Source organism: Osmerus mordax, chromosome 7, assembly GCF_038355195.1.
Source record: "Osmerus mordax isolate fOsmMor3 chromosome 7, fOsmMor3.pri, whole genome shotgun sequence".
Classification (NCBI taxonomy): domain Eukaryota; kingdom Metazoa; phylum Chordata; class Actinopteri; order Osmeriformes; family Osmeridae; genus Osmerus; species Osmerus mordax.
Window position 1 is genome coordinate 7,267,198 of NC_090056.1, and position 16,029 is coordinate 7,283,226.

At 45.2% G+C, this 16,029-nt stretch overlaps 3 protein-coding genes across 3 annotated transcripts; all 3 read right to left on the bottom strand.

The window, feature by feature from the left end:
* Positions 1-8: 8 nt before the first annotated feature.
* senp1 (SUMO specific peptidase 1) lies at positions 9-7,156 on the bottom strand. The gene is made up of 18 exons (XM_067239798.1): positions 6,607-7,156; positions 6,311-6,369; positions 6,032-6,228; positions 5,859-5,940; positions 5,565-5,760; positions 5,195-5,348; positions 4,869-4,987; positions 4,423-4,709; positions 4,234-4,297; positions 4,098-4,136; positions 3,902-3,986; positions 3,592-3,735; positions 2,595-2,726; positions 2,194-2,397; positions 1,871-1,950; positions 1,439-1,523; positions 1,252-1,347; positions 9-1,165 (listed from the first exon to the last, which is right to left on the bottom strand). Exons 1-18 carry the CDS (start codon positions 6,738-6,740, stop codon positions 1,103-1,105), a joined length of 2,220 nt encoding a protein of 739 aa, XP_067095899.1. The 5' UTR covers positions 6,741-7,156; the 3' UTR covers positions 9-1,102.
* Positions 7,157-8,021: 865 nt separating this feature from the next.
* LOC136945756 (protein lifeguard 2-like) lies at positions 8,022-12,389 on the bottom strand. Its single transcript, XM_067239772.1, has 12 exons — positions 12,257-12,389; positions 10,904-11,021; positions 10,531-10,619; positions 10,315-10,379; positions 10,087-10,140; positions 9,929-9,979; positions 9,795-9,834; positions 9,591-9,628; positions 9,281-9,368; positions 9,038-9,133; positions 8,849-8,902; positions 8,022-8,760 (listed from the first exon to the last, which is right to left on the bottom strand). The coding sequence occupies exons 1-12, from the start codon at positions 12,269-12,271 to the stop codon at positions 8,614-8,616; spliced, it is 855 nt and encodes a 284-aa protein (XP_067095873.1). The 5' UTR covers positions 12,272-12,389; the 3' UTR covers positions 8,022-8,613.
* A 607-nt stretch (positions 12,390-12,996) lies between these two features.
* On the bottom strand, positions 12,997-15,635 carry mfsd5 (major facilitator superfamily domain containing 5). Its single transcript, XM_067240201.1, has 2 exons — positions 15,495-15,635; positions 12,997-15,059 (listed from the first exon to the last, which is right to left on the bottom strand). The coding sequence occupies exon 2, from the start codon at positions 14,985-14,987 to the stop codon at positions 13,542-13,544; it is 1,446 nt and encodes a 481-aa protein (XP_067096302.1). The 5' UTR covers positions 14,988-15,059; positions 15,495-15,635; the 3' UTR covers positions 12,997-13,541.
* Between the last annotated feature and the right edge of the window lie 394 nt (positions 15,636-16,029).

Consider the following 16,029-nt stretch of genomic DNA (forward strand, 5'->3'; position numbering starts at 1 on the left):
CTTGCCTTTATTTTTCAAACTATTTTTAATCTAGATACAAAACAGGATAAAAACTTACAAAATTTATATTAAATACGTTGTCCAAGAAACTGTAGAAGCAGAAATATGCACACTTACAAAGACCCTGAAAAGGCCGATTTCCCACAAGTTGGTTACCAAAAAAGCCTTGTTTGATTTAACGTAATCTAATCTATGCACGTCCAGTTGCAATTTGGCCTCAGGTACGCAATTCTGTCCAGATCAGAACATAGCATCCCCTTCTGAGATATGTACGCCTAACATTACCATCAAAAGGGCAAAGTTGGCTTCATATACAGACAAACCCTCAGTCCCTTCTGACCCCCAGCCTTAATCACACTGACTCCAACATCCTCAACATCCCTATAGATTTTTACTTGCTACATGAAATAAATTATACTAAACTGAGTCAAAATTGTAAAGGGCCAACACCATACTATGACCTTTAATAGCCCTTTTACCCAAAAATTCACCAGTTTAATTTATTATATTTATTGATTGAGGTGTGGTGGTTGAAATATTTTCAACCTTAGGATAGTGAACATATTCATGTAAAAAATAACCTCTATTGGACGCAACAAACAAGTAGATTACAAAAATATCAACAATCGCTAAATACAAAGGGTAGCAATGGTTTAAAATAAACTGTTGGTCCAACAGGACTGTCTTCTCTCTTTCTGTAAGACATGGACATCATCTGTAAACCTGGACTGCCATTAGAAGCAGTTCTGACAAACACGAGTAGAAGTTAAGTGTGACATTTTTTACAAAACAGAGGGCTTTGCTGGGCAATACACAGTATTGTTTCATTGCAAAACTGACTTTCCAAGTATCAACAAATAAACAATGACATTAAGATGGAGGGGGCAGTGCTTTCAATGCCAACTGAGGCAGGTGGGCCCCTTCAGATGGGGCAGAGCTGGTGGGGCTTTGACAACTTAAGAAAACCAGGGCAGACTATCTCTGCACTTGAGTCTGTTAAATAGGTGAGACTAACTGGATCTTTCAGCAGAACTGGGACGGCCACGCCTGCCCTCAGCTCCATGTCCAATCGCTCAAGTTAGAAGAAAAAAAACTCCCAATTTCACAACAGTCTCCTGTTCAGGATCTCCCAGACCATCCGTCTCCTGAAGTATGGCATGTGTTTCTGGGAATAAACAAGAAAGCATGTCAGCAAAGCTTGGATTGGTTCATCAGCGATATAACCCATGACGCGCTACTTCTTGTACGTACTTGTGTGAATGTGATTGGCTTGTCTTTGGTGATGTACTCTGCATACTTGCATGTGAACATCCCACAGTCACTACCGTTCATCTGCTGGGGGATTTCCTGTCAAGAGAATAAGGAAAGAAAGTTGACACGTGACGTGTTGCCAGTCTTGTCATGAACAAATCCACACATGTTCTGGTTCAGCACTTACATTGCGTCTTTTGCTCTGCAGAGTCCAGTCTGAGGTATCCAGTTCTTTGCCCTTCTTATCCTTGCTTTCTTGCTGCAGGTATTTCCTACAGAAAGTGATAAACTGATTATTCAGTTCACAAGTTTGGCATTCTAGTCTTTGAAAGCAAACACTCCAGAAGGTTGCAACCTACTGTATGTGCTCAAACGCTAGATTAACAGGTGCAAATTTGATACAATCACAAACAGGCACACTTATGTAATTTTTGGTGTGCCAACTGACTGACCAAGATATAGCTTAGCTATTTGCAGCTGGTTGCAGCTAAACATGTAGACTGGGCAACCCAGCTGAGGGGTCCAGCTCCCTGTCTACCAGTAACATCAGTACGTTTCACAAGATCACATGTCTTTGAATCGCATTCAACAATCCCTTATCAGAACTGAGTGAACTTACAGCAATATCCGACAGGCCTCGTCATTGGTTCCTCCCATGGAATCAAAGTATGTGATGCTCTTCTTGCGGAGATCCATCACCTTGGAGGAAACAAAACAAGAGCAATGGTAAACATGTGAATCCAAGTCAGAAGAGGACAGCGCTTTATCTAGCTGGTCCAGCCTGTACACGGTAGTAGACTGCTCAATCAACATAGGATTTGAACAATAACAACCAGCTGTGACATGGTAACAGGAGAAAAAAACCAGCGGGCGTGTCCTCTAGGTGAAGTCCTGTGTGTGAGGGAGAGGGCGTGTGCTGTGGAGGCAGCGGAGCAGACTGACCGACAGGCACCAGTGCACCCCCAGGTGGACGGGCACCAGCAGGATGTCCACTGAGAAGATGTCCATCTTCTTGGTCCAGCGGCGGACGGCCGAGTAGCCAGCGCTGCGCAGCTTGGGGAAGAAGAAGGTGTTGAAGGTGTGGACGGAGGGCAGGCTGGGCTCCTTGCTGCGCTCCACCAACAGGTTCATGTAGAAGTTGATCACCTGGAAGAGGGAGAGAGGGCGTTAGAAATCCCTACTAACGTTTTGTTACCGCGAACAATGTCATTATACATCGTCCCGGCCTCACAAACGTTCAAAAAGCAGCAGGCGTCACAACACAGCGCGGCCACGTGATGAGAGGCATGGGGTGGGGTTGAGAGGCCGGTAGAGGCCAGTGTTTGTGGGTGCTGGGCTCTGACCTCGTCGTTGAGCCAGTTGAGGTGGCTGAGCGTGTGCAGGTCCTTGCGTGTGATGGTGAGTCGGAAGCCTTCGCTCAGCACCTCGTCCTGGCCGCCTCCCCTCAGGGCCCTGCTCACGTCCCCCTCCATCGCCTGGAGGGAGAGCACACCCAGAGGGGACACAGTGCAGGGTTTCCTTTAGGATTTGTTTTAGCAGTGGGGGCAGGTCTGTCCGAACAACAACCCCCCCCCCCCCCCCCCACCCCATTTGCATTCTGTAGCAAATAATAACAATAAACCCACTATTAATGACATTATCTTTATGCAGTGTAACTACTTCAGCATAATAATGCACCTAAAATACAAACGTGAGCAAGGGCGTTCAGCAATCACTATCGAATCAACAGCAACGTGCAATTTAGCGAGCAGGTGACGAATACAAACAACGAAAATCACCAGTTAATTTAATTTAAGAACCAGACTAATACAATAACAAGGACACACAGTGGCTCGCGTGCCCGTTCGCGCATGCACTCAACAATCACTGCTGATAGACGGCCTTTTGTACAGCCCTTTTCTGATACCGTGGTGGCAAAAATCAACATAGAGGAAACACTGCAGTGTCAACGCTCCCATTCTCTATGCCAGCTCCACTGGCTCACACACGGCCCCTCACGAACCAATCATCTCACGCGTTAGTTCTAGGGAACTACGGCCATCAAATTCTTCCGAACTGGTGATTCACCCACTAATGACTTATCGAAAGTTATATTCGAAACGTATTTAATACCTTCCTGTCTAAACTAAACCAAGGTCCCCTCCTAGAAGACAGCATGTGGCTGCCGGAAGGAATTCAATTCAACTTTATTCCACCATGTATACAATACTAGGAATTTGATTTGGTATTCTCCATGCAGGCTATAACATCACAAATAGAACAACAGGGCAAAACAGAAAAACAATACAAGGACAGATAGTAACAGTATGAGCAAAAACAAAATAATGAAAGGGATCGTACCTCTGAGAGTTCAGGGAACTCTGGTTTCTCCTCCAGGGGTGTGGGCTCCTCCAGGACCGGGGCCAGAGGAACCTCCTTCTCCAGGGGGACCCGGACGCGGAGCACCACATCCCCGCGGCCCAGGTGGCTCTCCTCGGTCAGCCGCTGGGGAGCAGAGAGGACGGGCTCGTGAGACCTTCTCAATTCTCCTTCTTATGAAGAGACAGTAAATGACATCATATGCATCCCTCCTTCCTCCTTTAGTTTACGGTTCTCTCGGATGTAAGCAGTATCCCACAGTAGGTGCCCGCCATGACGGGCTCAGACTCACCTGTCTTAACAGCTGGGCAGCGAGAGCTTCCTGTTCTTCGATCTGTCTCCGCCTCTCTCGAGCACGGGAGTCGTACATGCTGGTCCTGTGACAGCCACATGTACCGTTAGCATCGCAGCTGCAGCAACTCATTGTTGTATCCATCTATTAATTGTAACAGTTGCATTCTGATTTGAAATGTGGGGGGCAAACTTACAGTTCCTTGATCCATAGTTCAGCTTGGAAGCAGGGTACACTGTGGAGACAGCAAACCAGGTTTCGTTAGCTGGGAAATATGGGAGATGCCAACATCCATATTGACACAAAGAATTAGGACACAAAAAAGTAGGTACCTTGAAGATTCTGCCTTTTTGCCTTTCTGTTCTCTCACAATTATTACAGAGTCCCCATCATGGGCTGCAAGACAAGGACAAAGAGATTAGTTGCGATTTATTTATTATTCTGTTTTATCGTAGCACCATGAAAACAATGAAATGGCTACATTCCACGACATAATGAATCCCCTATGGGTGTGACCTCACCTGACGACTGTGTGTCCTGAGATGTGGTGTCCTGCAGGGCGGCCGGGGAGGGGACAGACTGGACGGCAGCTGCTGCCCCGGGGCTGAGCTCAGAGTCTGGGGCCCAGGCCTGGATCCCGGGGCCCCCGCTGCAGGAGCCCTCCCCGGGGCTGGGGAGGTTATTGTAGCCCTGGCTGGAGCCGGGCCTGGGGCTGGGGGGTCCGCTGGGGCCCTCTGAGGCCTCGCCCACTCCTGACCCAGTGGGTGAGAAGTGCAGCAGGCGGCGGCTGGAGCTTAGGAAGCTGGTGCTGCGGGTGTGCGAGTCGTTGGGAGAGGAAGGAGTGAGACGAGGGAAGGTATGGGAGCAAGGTGTTTCTAGACGTCTGAATGACAATTATGATAAGGCACTGGGTGAAGCACCAAGAGGGCAGTGTTGAGGCGGAGGAGAGAACGCTGCTGTTACTCACAAGTCTCGGTGTGAACGAACCATCCCATGGGAGCTGCCGTTGTGGAGCAGAGACAACTGCCCCCCTGAGACCATGGTGATCAGCTGTCTGTACACCTCTTTCTCCTCCTCCCGGACAGACTGGAGGGGGAAGATAGGGGGAGAGAGAAAACCAAACACCATCCGTGAAGCTCCCTCGTCAAGTACAAGCAGGGCACCAATCACTGGATCTCGACATCCTCCGGCACCCTTCTGAGAGGCACTTGACATTTTACGACACGACTAATAGTTTGTAATGTGCTGTGACTGGGGCCCAGCGAGGCCGCGGCAGTCCTGACGACCCCTGACCTCCTGAGCGGTGCAGCGGGGCCTGGCGCCCAGCAGGCGGCTGAAGGAGCTGCTGTGGGAGGGACTCTGCACCACCCTGATGGGGAAGGTCTTCTCGTACATGCTGGTGAAGGAGCCGCTGCCCGCCGACACAACCCCTGGTGTAGTGTCCAGGCTGTGGGGACGAGAGAGAGACAGAGGGGGCTAGCTTTTTTTGACACGGTGGGTTAAAATGAGCCGTCACACCAACGGGGAAAGTTCTTCCCCATCTACGGTGAAGCTCCGTAGAGGGAGACGGGCGATCAGGTACTGAAATGACTAATGAAAAAGTGCAGACGCCCTCGAATGTCCTCGCAAACACGGCCGTGCATTTTTGAAACGGCGGACATGCCTTGTAATTCCATGTGGTCGGAGGTTGAGGGGCCTGCCCAGTCGTGGAGGAGGGCAGGCTGCTTTGGGGGTAGAGGAGGGTGGCACACTGACGGGGTGCCCGTTGGTTTTGGGCGCCTCGCGTTGGGCCAGGCCCATACACACTTGCCGTCTGCACACTTTTGAACCCATCATGGACCTCTCGATACGGAACGACTCTGCAGACAAGAGACAAAGTACAAACATTGTTAAGATCCATAGCTACATTGCTGTGTTAGCCAGGCAACAGCAGGAATGTTCTCATACACATTCTTGCCTGATTTTGACGTTTTCCAATCCAGAGTCGTGGCGGGAGCAGCAAATGTCCCATCCATGGAAGCAGTGTTGCCCTCAAGGACCTGCAAACAAGAACACATATTTCTCAATCGAAATGGAATGCCTAACAAAATGAGTGAGGAGTAATCTACATGTAATCGAAGCATCACACACCTCACTTTGTGGCCAGGCAGCTGATGAAGCTGAGGTGGATGTCGAGGGTCCCGGTTGGTGCTGTAAAGGGGGACCGGGGGAGGCAGGCAGGATGGTTCTCAAGGTGGGGCTCATACTGTTCTTGACCCATGAGGCCACGTTGGTGCTGTGGCTCTTCATCCCCTCAGCTGCTGTCCTGACTGAGTCTATGAGGTCTCCTGGGGATCAGTACACTTCAGTTCCACACTCTGACAGGTTCAAGTATCAACATGTCAAAATGAAGTTAAGTGTGCTGCTTACCCATACGAGACTTCTTCACTGCCACGCCATCTTGATCGAGCGTATCTCCATCCTCCAAACTTCATTGAGTGAGAAAAAGTTTGTGAAATTGGATAACTGAAAATTGAAGTTCCAAACCCGTCCCCCTTTGCTGTATGCACTTCTGCAAACCCAGGCATAAGTAAACATGCAGAGTCAGCAAGTTTGCACGGGAAACTTTGCAATCCACGTGTGTCAATGTCCTAAACAAAAATTAAGAAAACTGACACTGTTATCCTAAGTTAGAGACAACGCTAAAGCCAGTTGGCAAAACATACCAGTCATTTGATCTTTTTTTCCTACTTGGACCACCCGGTTGTACTCCATGTGTATCTGGCTGGTCCGCATTTGGCGCTCCGTTGCGAAGGTTGCCAAAGCCTGTTCCTATCCATTCGTAAATCTTATTGAACATGTTTGGAGAAGTTCAGAACCTTCCACTCGCCGAAAAATAAATGGCTACTATGGATACTTCCAACCCACCTCCTAGCGGAGCCAAAACACCTTAAGACACTACACGTCATTCGCCTGTGATAGGTTAACTGTGGCTTATTCGCTTGCTAGCTAACACTGCTAGCTAGCGAACTACCATCATGTTAGATACTCTACCTTCTTCAAATTGAGCTAGCTAACGCTAGCTAGCTAGCTTACTTAGCAAGCTAGCTAGCGAACCGTTGTATAGAGATATTTACTGTGTTGTAATTTCTACTTTAGTATTTAACTACCACAGCTACATTAGAAAACACCGAATAAAGCTTAAAATGACTCCAGAAATAGAATAACGGTGCAGGAGTTGACTTTAAACTGAAAATACGGTGGAATAACTCGCTAAAAGATAACCTCTCCCGCTTCTTCCTTATTCAAAACCACAACATGGCCGATGTGGACGTTCCACTATGAAACGTTTTCATTGGTTTGGCAAATTAGTGCTCTAGTTAGGGAATGGTTGACTTCGTGCAAAGGAAACCCTAGTCACGTGAGACAGGCCTAACTGGCTCATACTCTGCAACACTTTACACACATATTTACACACAATGTAAAAAGTATATTTGTACATAGTATAGCTGATGTAAAAAAAATATATAGTTTTTATTTAACTAGGAATGAGACGTTCTTAAATCGTACTTTAACTCACATCTGGTAAATGGCAATGCAGAATTATTCACTTCACATGATTAAGTGAAAATGTACTGAAACTATCTTTCTAAATACAAAATTGTATTCTTCAATTAAACGATGATACACTGTATACAACATTACAAAATAAGTATTATGATACATAAAATGAATACAGGAGGCTTAATTCCCATTCCTCTTTAATAAATTAATACAAATACATTTGAATGTACAGCAAATTAAATCCGATTTTTACAACATTATATTACACAGTGCATTTGGCCAAAAGCTGCATATTTACACAGAAAATTACACACACATCATAGCAATATAACAGTATTCCAAGGCCACATTCCAGCCAGACCAGAGAAAAAGAACATTAGGGGTCTTAAAATAAAAAACACATCTGTCACTTATCCTCACAAATGTGACACAGGATTCTCTCACACTTTAGCCAATTACTGCATCATGCTGCAAATAAGTAAAAATACCAGTGTCATTGGCATTACACAACCTGAATGAATAAATTTGAACCTCAGGGTTAAACTTCAATGAAATAAAATGCCAGTACTGAGGTCTGTGCACTCAATAGAAACCATAATACTACAAATAAAAGCAAGGTGGATGAATAGAGCAGATAACTTAACTTCACCTCTAGTTTATTGCAATTCTGTTGAGGCAGCTAGGCTTTCCTGCCTGCAATCATTGGGGTATATATCAAAACATCAGTCTTGAATCTCAATATATTATATTCTTAGAGCTAAGACACCCCTACATGTGCTCCCATCATTCACTGAAATAATGTTCTACTCACTGATTTAACAAGAGTATAATGTCAACATGTTGGCATCATTACTGGGATTCATGCATTTATTTATTTCTAAGAGTCAAATCCTGCTATGGACAACCATTGAGAGACACATGACTACATTAAGATATTGTGACATTTAGGAAAGGCTGACAGTCTGCCCTGTATGGGGCAAAAAAAGTAGGGCGATAAAGTGGGGTAAAGAACTGTGTACAACTGTAGACAAGACAACCACACACCTGGGAAAATTGTCAATGTCATGCCAAAGAAAGAAGGATAAGTAGTGGCAGACAGCGTGGGAAGTTATGTGAGATGTTTATTCGTTGGAGAAAAAAGTAGTGATTTGTTCCAACTCATCTTAGGTTTATTCCCGGGTTCCAAACAGTTGGAGAAAGAAAGAGAAGATGTAGATGATATCTAGGTAGATGTTAAGGGTGGCAAAGACATATTCCTCTGGACTGATGGTGTAGCGCTTGTTCCCCATCAACATCTGAGTGTCAAAGGCCAAAAACTGCAAAGGAAGAAACAGAGGATGTTAATCCTTCTCAGGACGCTGCTGTCCTGACACACAAATCGGATGGCATCTGTTGTACACATACCATGGTAAACAGTAAGGCCCCCAAAGCAGCATAGACAGCATGAGCCCAGGGAACCTGCAAAATAGAAAGAGAATGTCACTGATACATTTGCCATAAGATTAGACTTCTTTTACATAAAACTAACTAGCTTCAAATTAGTTTCTACAAAAAAAGCAATGGGTAGATTTTACTATGGCTAGATATACTTACATAGCCCATGGGCAAGACCACAGACAGGACTATTCCAGAGATGAACATGACCATGCAGAAGACAAACAGCACGCCTTGGCAGGACGTCACGTCAAACTGAGTCATGAGGAGATTAGGAGACAGCAAGCATAATAAAAGGAGACAAGGCAAGATGTTAGCCCTTCTTAGACTACAAGGGTGAAGTCTAAAGGTTCTACAAAGTAATTGAGGTGACAATTGCACGTGTTTCGATATTTGTCTCACCTTGGTTTGAAAGCTGAAAATTGTGACCGTCAAACAAACCAGAGAAGTGATCCCGAGACACATCACCACAGACTTGGTATTGTAGAAGCTACAGAAAAAAGACAAGTGGTTGTATGTACTGTGTGCATTTCGTTTTCAGAAAAACTGCTTAACTTAGGCTAGCTGACTAATGAAGACAAATAGTTCATACATGAAGGCAAACTTGCTGGCTGTACTGAGACTGACAGAGGATGCATGCAGAATATATAAGACACAGTGACTGGTGGGACACACACTGTCATCCAGACTCACAGACTAAAGAGAACCATACCTGGATAACATCCCTGTCATATAGGCGAGGGCAAGGGTCTGCAACAAGAGATATTGTAGTACATAAATATGACTGCATCAACCTTCATTTGGGGAATGTAAGTATTTTGTTTTAGAAGCAGTTATGGCGGTTCCTTCTACTATTACATTCATTTGATGCACAATTACATGTACAACATATTTAGAAACATCATTGGGTACCCACAAAGATAGCGAGGAGGATGAGATTCCATGGAAATTTCCTCCTGTAAGAGACGATTGGTGAGATGAACATTCTCAAAGGTCCACTGTTAACAGAACTCATGTTGAGTTTTTTCTCTTTCATAATTATGGACTCACCTTGGCGCAGAGCAGCACGAGAGAGTCAGATAGGTGACAAAGAACACAGCACTGTGGAAAAGACAGCAGGATAATCAAGTAAACATTTGTATCTACATTTTATTTTAACTCTAATATATATGATGATGCCTTGAACAAAGGAGGGTTCTTCCACTTACTAAGATGCCCAGTACCACCCTGGGTTAGACTGCACGTAGGTCTTTACTGGGTCACTATAGGAAGCAGATACTAGTTAATAACTGTTGGATAGTAAACAGTTAACAAACTGTGAAACATAATTGTATGTATTGGTTATTTATTAAATATGTGTACAAAATAGCAAGAGAAATTACAATGGGGGATATCATGTACATATAGTGGAGCTGAGGAATAACTAGGACACTGACCAGAAAGTGAAGAGAGACACTATGGCCAGAGTGACAAGAAGTTGGATCATCAAGATGGAGTACACCTAAGGAAAGATAAACACCATGTAACAGTATGTGTGTACAATACAGGATGAATCAGAATCTTGTGTTTACTGAAGGGAAAATAAAGCTGGTCACTCAGAGCAACCCAGTCTTGACCACAACATTTCTGGAGATTTCATGAAAAGTAGCTACCTTGCGGATGAAGACACGCCTGATGTTTCTGTCATCCCATCTGAATTCAGTGAGCATCTCTGCATCGCCACTGTAGCAGGGGCTGGTACCTGACACACACACACACACACACACACACACACACACACACACACACACACACACACACACACACACACACACACACACACACACACACACACACACACACACACACACACACACACACACACACACACACACACACACACACACACACACACACACACACACACACACACAGGTCATCTTCCCTTCCCTGTAAGTTAATTACTGAGTTTCTCTGTAATCATCTTAAGACTGGTAGATGATGAGTTATTAAAAGGAACTTGAGAGAAGTCTAAATGTGTTTCACCTGTGGTGGCCTCCTGATAGGAAGGAGGTTCTGGGGGCACTGCCATTCCACTGGGAGCTCCAAGGGAATCCTTGTTTCCCGCGCAAGCAGCTTCATTTTCCTTGTTAGCTAGGGACAGCTATGGTAACAGAAACATTAGAGAGATTACAGACAACCAGATCAATAGATGCTGACTAAACACTAGCTATCTATAAACTAAGGCCAATCCTCTGTGGAACAGAGGATTATAATGTCCTCTTAAAGTCATGTCAACTTTTATTAAACTTTTCGTGAAAATATTCTGACTATATTTGTTGTTTTTGTTATTGGTTTAATGTGATCCTCTGATGGCCTACTGATTGTGTCTGGCCTTTGCTGTGGTGGAGCTTCAGACACACTGCATTGGCTGTTTTAGAGTGAATTAGGTGTTACGCAACCCTGCTGCTGATTGAACATCTGGTCAGTCTTGCCCTTAGCTCTTCAGTACACATTCCTCTCCTTTCTCATCCTCCACATCCAACCGCAAATAACACTAGTGCTAGTTAGCTCATAGATCAAGACAGAATTGCCATTTTTGGGGTAGAGGACTACCTGACAATTTGTATGGAAAGAGAGAAACAACTTTATTGGAATGAATTATTGAAGGAGCATATTTTGTCATGAACATAAGTACATTCTCAGATGGCTAAAGATATGTCTGACCATTTATAATCCTATATTGTTTGGATGCACTGTGGTCCTATACAATAATGTTGAGGGAAGGTGATCCAACCGAGGTAAATACTGTATAATACAGTATACTCTCGTATCCTCTCACTATTTTCCCCTACATCATCTTAAACTGAATGGTAGAGCATCTAGAATATTCCCTGCCACCCCAAATCCTTCATACTGTATGCTGTTCCAGTAGGTACTTGTTTTATTATTTAGGCTAGGGTAATTACAACAAAGTATTGTTTTCGCCAAACAAAAATATCAATCACCCAAGAGAGACACATCATCAATGTTGAATTAAACACTACGTCAGTGCCCTGGGAAATATCAGGTCCGTGTCAAAAGGATAGTAACCTTATTTGGCATGTGGGAGGATACGGGTCTGAACTGATGTAGACCTCTTATGTTACCAGTCAAATTAAACTGCATTATGCGTCAATATGTATTTTTTTAATAAATAGAGTCCATACACTCATAAATGAAATCAGTCTTCATGTAGCTATTCATGCTGAGCAGTGCCATAGAATAGCCAGGTTGATGGACACAACATATGTAACGTATGATTACATAATTAAAAAAAAATTATAGGAACAATAAATAATAAAATAGCAGCTAAATATAGTATGAAAAAAACATGTGATGTGAATATGCCTTCCTTACCTTTCCCTGTGTCATGATGCCTCTGGGTGGTGTCTGTTGTCAGGTGCCTACTGTGTGTACGTCTATACCAGTCAATGAAAGCTCTGGTGTCTGTCTGGATAGTCCACTTCTTGCAGTCACTTGAGAAGAGAATGACTCTGCTGAGAATATAGCTTGGGAACACTGCCTCGTCTATCTGACGCTAGGATTAAAACCCCCCTCTGACGGTGATGCAGTGGATCGACCCAAAACAACGCAGTTACAGAACGACACACACCAATCCCTCCCCTCAATTAAACAGACATTCTAGCAACATCCAGGAGATACAGCCTTGAAGAGGGAAGCTTGGACTGTACCAATACGTCATGGGAAAGAGGGGAGGCCAATTGTATGAGACATGCATCACACTGTGAGGCAGTGAGAAAAGACCAGAGTGATCTGGAATTCTAGGTCCGCAGTAAAATCAAGTGGGGGGACTGCAGGTGGTAAGTATTCTGGAATGTTCAAGAGAGGGATTTTGGGGGCAAGCATTTTATAATGTTAAAGTTATCCAAAGCAAAGTGATCACAATCACTTTTATTCTCCCAAAAGGTACAAATAAAATACAAATTTGAGATACGTCAGGCTTAACCACCAATAATCTATGCAAAACACTAATCCTTAGTAAAAAAACATTTACACATATTCCTTTTAACCTTCAGCAGATGATAACGATGACTAATTATGTAAGCAGAAATAAAAGCAACAACTAAATTCAACTTGTTTGTAATAAAAAATTATTTATTACTGATGTACAATGTAAAAGCCCCATAACAATGGAATTATTATTTTTGTTAATAGAACATAGACTGAGATTCATATTGGCCCACAAACCATCAATAACCCCTTCTGTTTCCAAACTGATAATACCTAGAGCCCATGTGTTCCACTTTTCCATCTTACTAGAAGTAACCATATAAGCAATTGTATTTATGTAATAACTTTTGTTTTGCCCAGGAGCATAGCTTCATCCCGTGCTCTAGTTACATACCAGACCACGCAGTTGATAAACCCCCTGAATATCACTGTCACCATCTAGTGGAGTAGCCAAGTACTGCTTGGGAAGTGCGCAGAAATAATCTGCGATGACGCAGGTCATCATAAAGAGCAGAAAGGGTTAGTGAGTGACATACCAAGACACCCTTTAAATACATCCCCCCCCATCAACATTTGTGGAACATTTAATGATTGTTGTGTCATTTTTTCCAGTCATGCAGAAAATAAATCCCAGTCAAGTCAGTAACGGTATTCCTCCTGCTCTACTTCTTCATATCTCTCCCTCTCCTCTAGCTCCCTCCAGCCTCAGCTCGGTGTCGTTTCTGCCCAGGGTAAAGAGACTGACCACTGCCAGCAGAGCCCCTAGCATCATGGCAGCGCAACCCCCGAACATGTGCCTGGTCCCACTGCCCTCCTCCCCACCCCCGGTCCCCGACACCTCCCCGTGGAGGGCCAGTAGCCCCAGGCAGGCCAGCAGGTGGAGGGGCAGCCTGAACCAGGCCAATACCCCAGCCCGCTTTTCCTCAGGGATCACCCTGCCCTGGAGGAAGCTGACTGAAGGGAAGTAGAGGCCAGAGGCCAGTTCCAGAAGCAGGAAGGCCAGCAGAGACTCGTGGGGCCGGGGCTGCCCTGGGGCGGTGGAGAAGATCAGCATGAAGAAGGAGAAAAAGGCCAGCAGTACGGCCAGGCAGAGTAGGTGTCCGGGCTGGAGCCGATAGCGGGTGGAGGTAGCCAGGCGATACAGCAGGGAGCCTGCCATGCTGGCAGCCATGAGGCAAGAGAAGACTATGCCCAGTGGGGGGCCGTGGGGGTCGAGCACGGGAGTCCACAGGAACACGAAGATGTAGAGGACACTCTCAAACAGAGCCTGGACTGCCCCCAGGACCATCACTCTCCTGTCGGACAACAGACAGCGGAGCCCCTCCTGGCAGCTTCTCCAGAAGCGGGCTCTGGCAGACAGGCGAGCCTGAGAGGCATTAGGAGGACTCAGCAGACAGGTATGTTTCTCCCCTTCCAGCTCCCCCTCTTGCTCCTCTCGGCCCCAATCGGTTAGTACCACCCAGCCACACGCAGCCAGAAAGGGGACAGCCAGGAGGAAGGGGGCCACCGGCCCCAGATGAAGCCACTCGGCTAGCAGATTAGCCACCAGACCAGCGGCGACAGCCAACCCATGGTTCCAGCTAGCCGCCTTAGCGAAAGTGCTGGGTATCAAATCCTTGGGGAAGTCATGGGCTTCCACATGCCTGTGCACGTACCAGGCCTCGAAGGTGGTGGAGAGCAAGGATGTGGACAAGCCTCCCAGGACACGGCCAATTATCAAAACAAAGTAGTCCCTTGAGAGTTTGGTGAGGCAGCAGGCAGAGTATGCTACACAGAAGAGCAGGCAGGTCTGCCTTCGACCAAGGGCCTGTGGCAGCCAGCCAGCAACAGGAGCAAACAGCACACATGACGCCAGACCACACACATACAAGATGGCTATCTGGGACTCCAGGAAGCTGTAATGACGGTAAAGTTTATACAGGTAAGGGCCTTGGAGCCAGTCAGCCCATATAGCTAGTAGATAGCCTCGTAGGAAGAGGGCCTGGAAGCGTCGGAAAACTGGGTTGGCGACAGCCGTGGGGGCAGGTTGGGGAGGGGTAACGCGGCGCGCGGTGAGCTCCAAGCAGACACAAAGTGCCAGCAACAGTACTATGGCCAGGTACGCTGTCATCAACATGATGGCATATGCTCTTTATCTTCCTGTCGTTCAGAATTTCTTAAGTCTTGTCCTGAGAGGATAAGTCAAAAGCTGTGAAGAAAGATAACGCGTTACCAACAGCATCCCAATTAGTAAACATGGTTATAAAGCCAATTACAGTAGATAATCTAGCTACACTTGTCAGGGAGATTCGGCATTTAGTCCACCGCCAGTTAAAAAAAATGCCACGTTATCAGTGATTGCTGTTGAATGGACGCAAGGGCAATGGCTGGCAGAGGTTCATAAACACCTGTCCGATAGTAGATAGCTTTCTCACTAATCAGCAACGGTTTATCTGAATTGCATACCCCTAAAACTACACAATTGTATACAAAAATAATTTAAAGCTATAGCAACCTGAGTTAGCAGAGCTGCTAGCTACTGTTGATGGGCATGATGAGTACAGCTTGCTAGCTAGCTAGAGCTATTTTATAAAACGAATTACTATCCGGCCGATATCATTTTCACAAAGTTAGCAATCCTTACCACGTTGTTTGATACTGTCTCCATGCCACTTAATATGATCAAGTCATTGCTGTAATAAACGATCAAGTTCACTATCTGGCTCAAGAGAGGCTGACTGTTTGCCACTAGGTAGCTAACCCATGTTAGAAACAACATCATCCAAGATATTTCCGTGTTATAAAACAATACATCCGTTAAACGCAGGGTGGCAGTCTTTCCCTTTCTATCACAGCATGGCCTCCAATAACTGTCAGGATGTTTAGACAGAAGTGATACTTTAGGTGGTTTTATTGCAGCATGAACTGTGCAATACGAAATTGAATGCCAGTAAAATCCTTCACTACATGTCAAAATCAGACAAAGCTTTAACTGCAATGCCAATTCAATTCATTTTTGGTTCATGGGACTATTAATTTATAGGCTATTATTTGCATTTCTTTTCTTATTTTTTTAAAGCACACCTTTTCTGACAAAGTCCTTTAGCATTTTCATTTCTTAATCCTATATTTTTTATATGAATATCCATCATGTTTATGTCAGTTGAAACAAAGGAAAG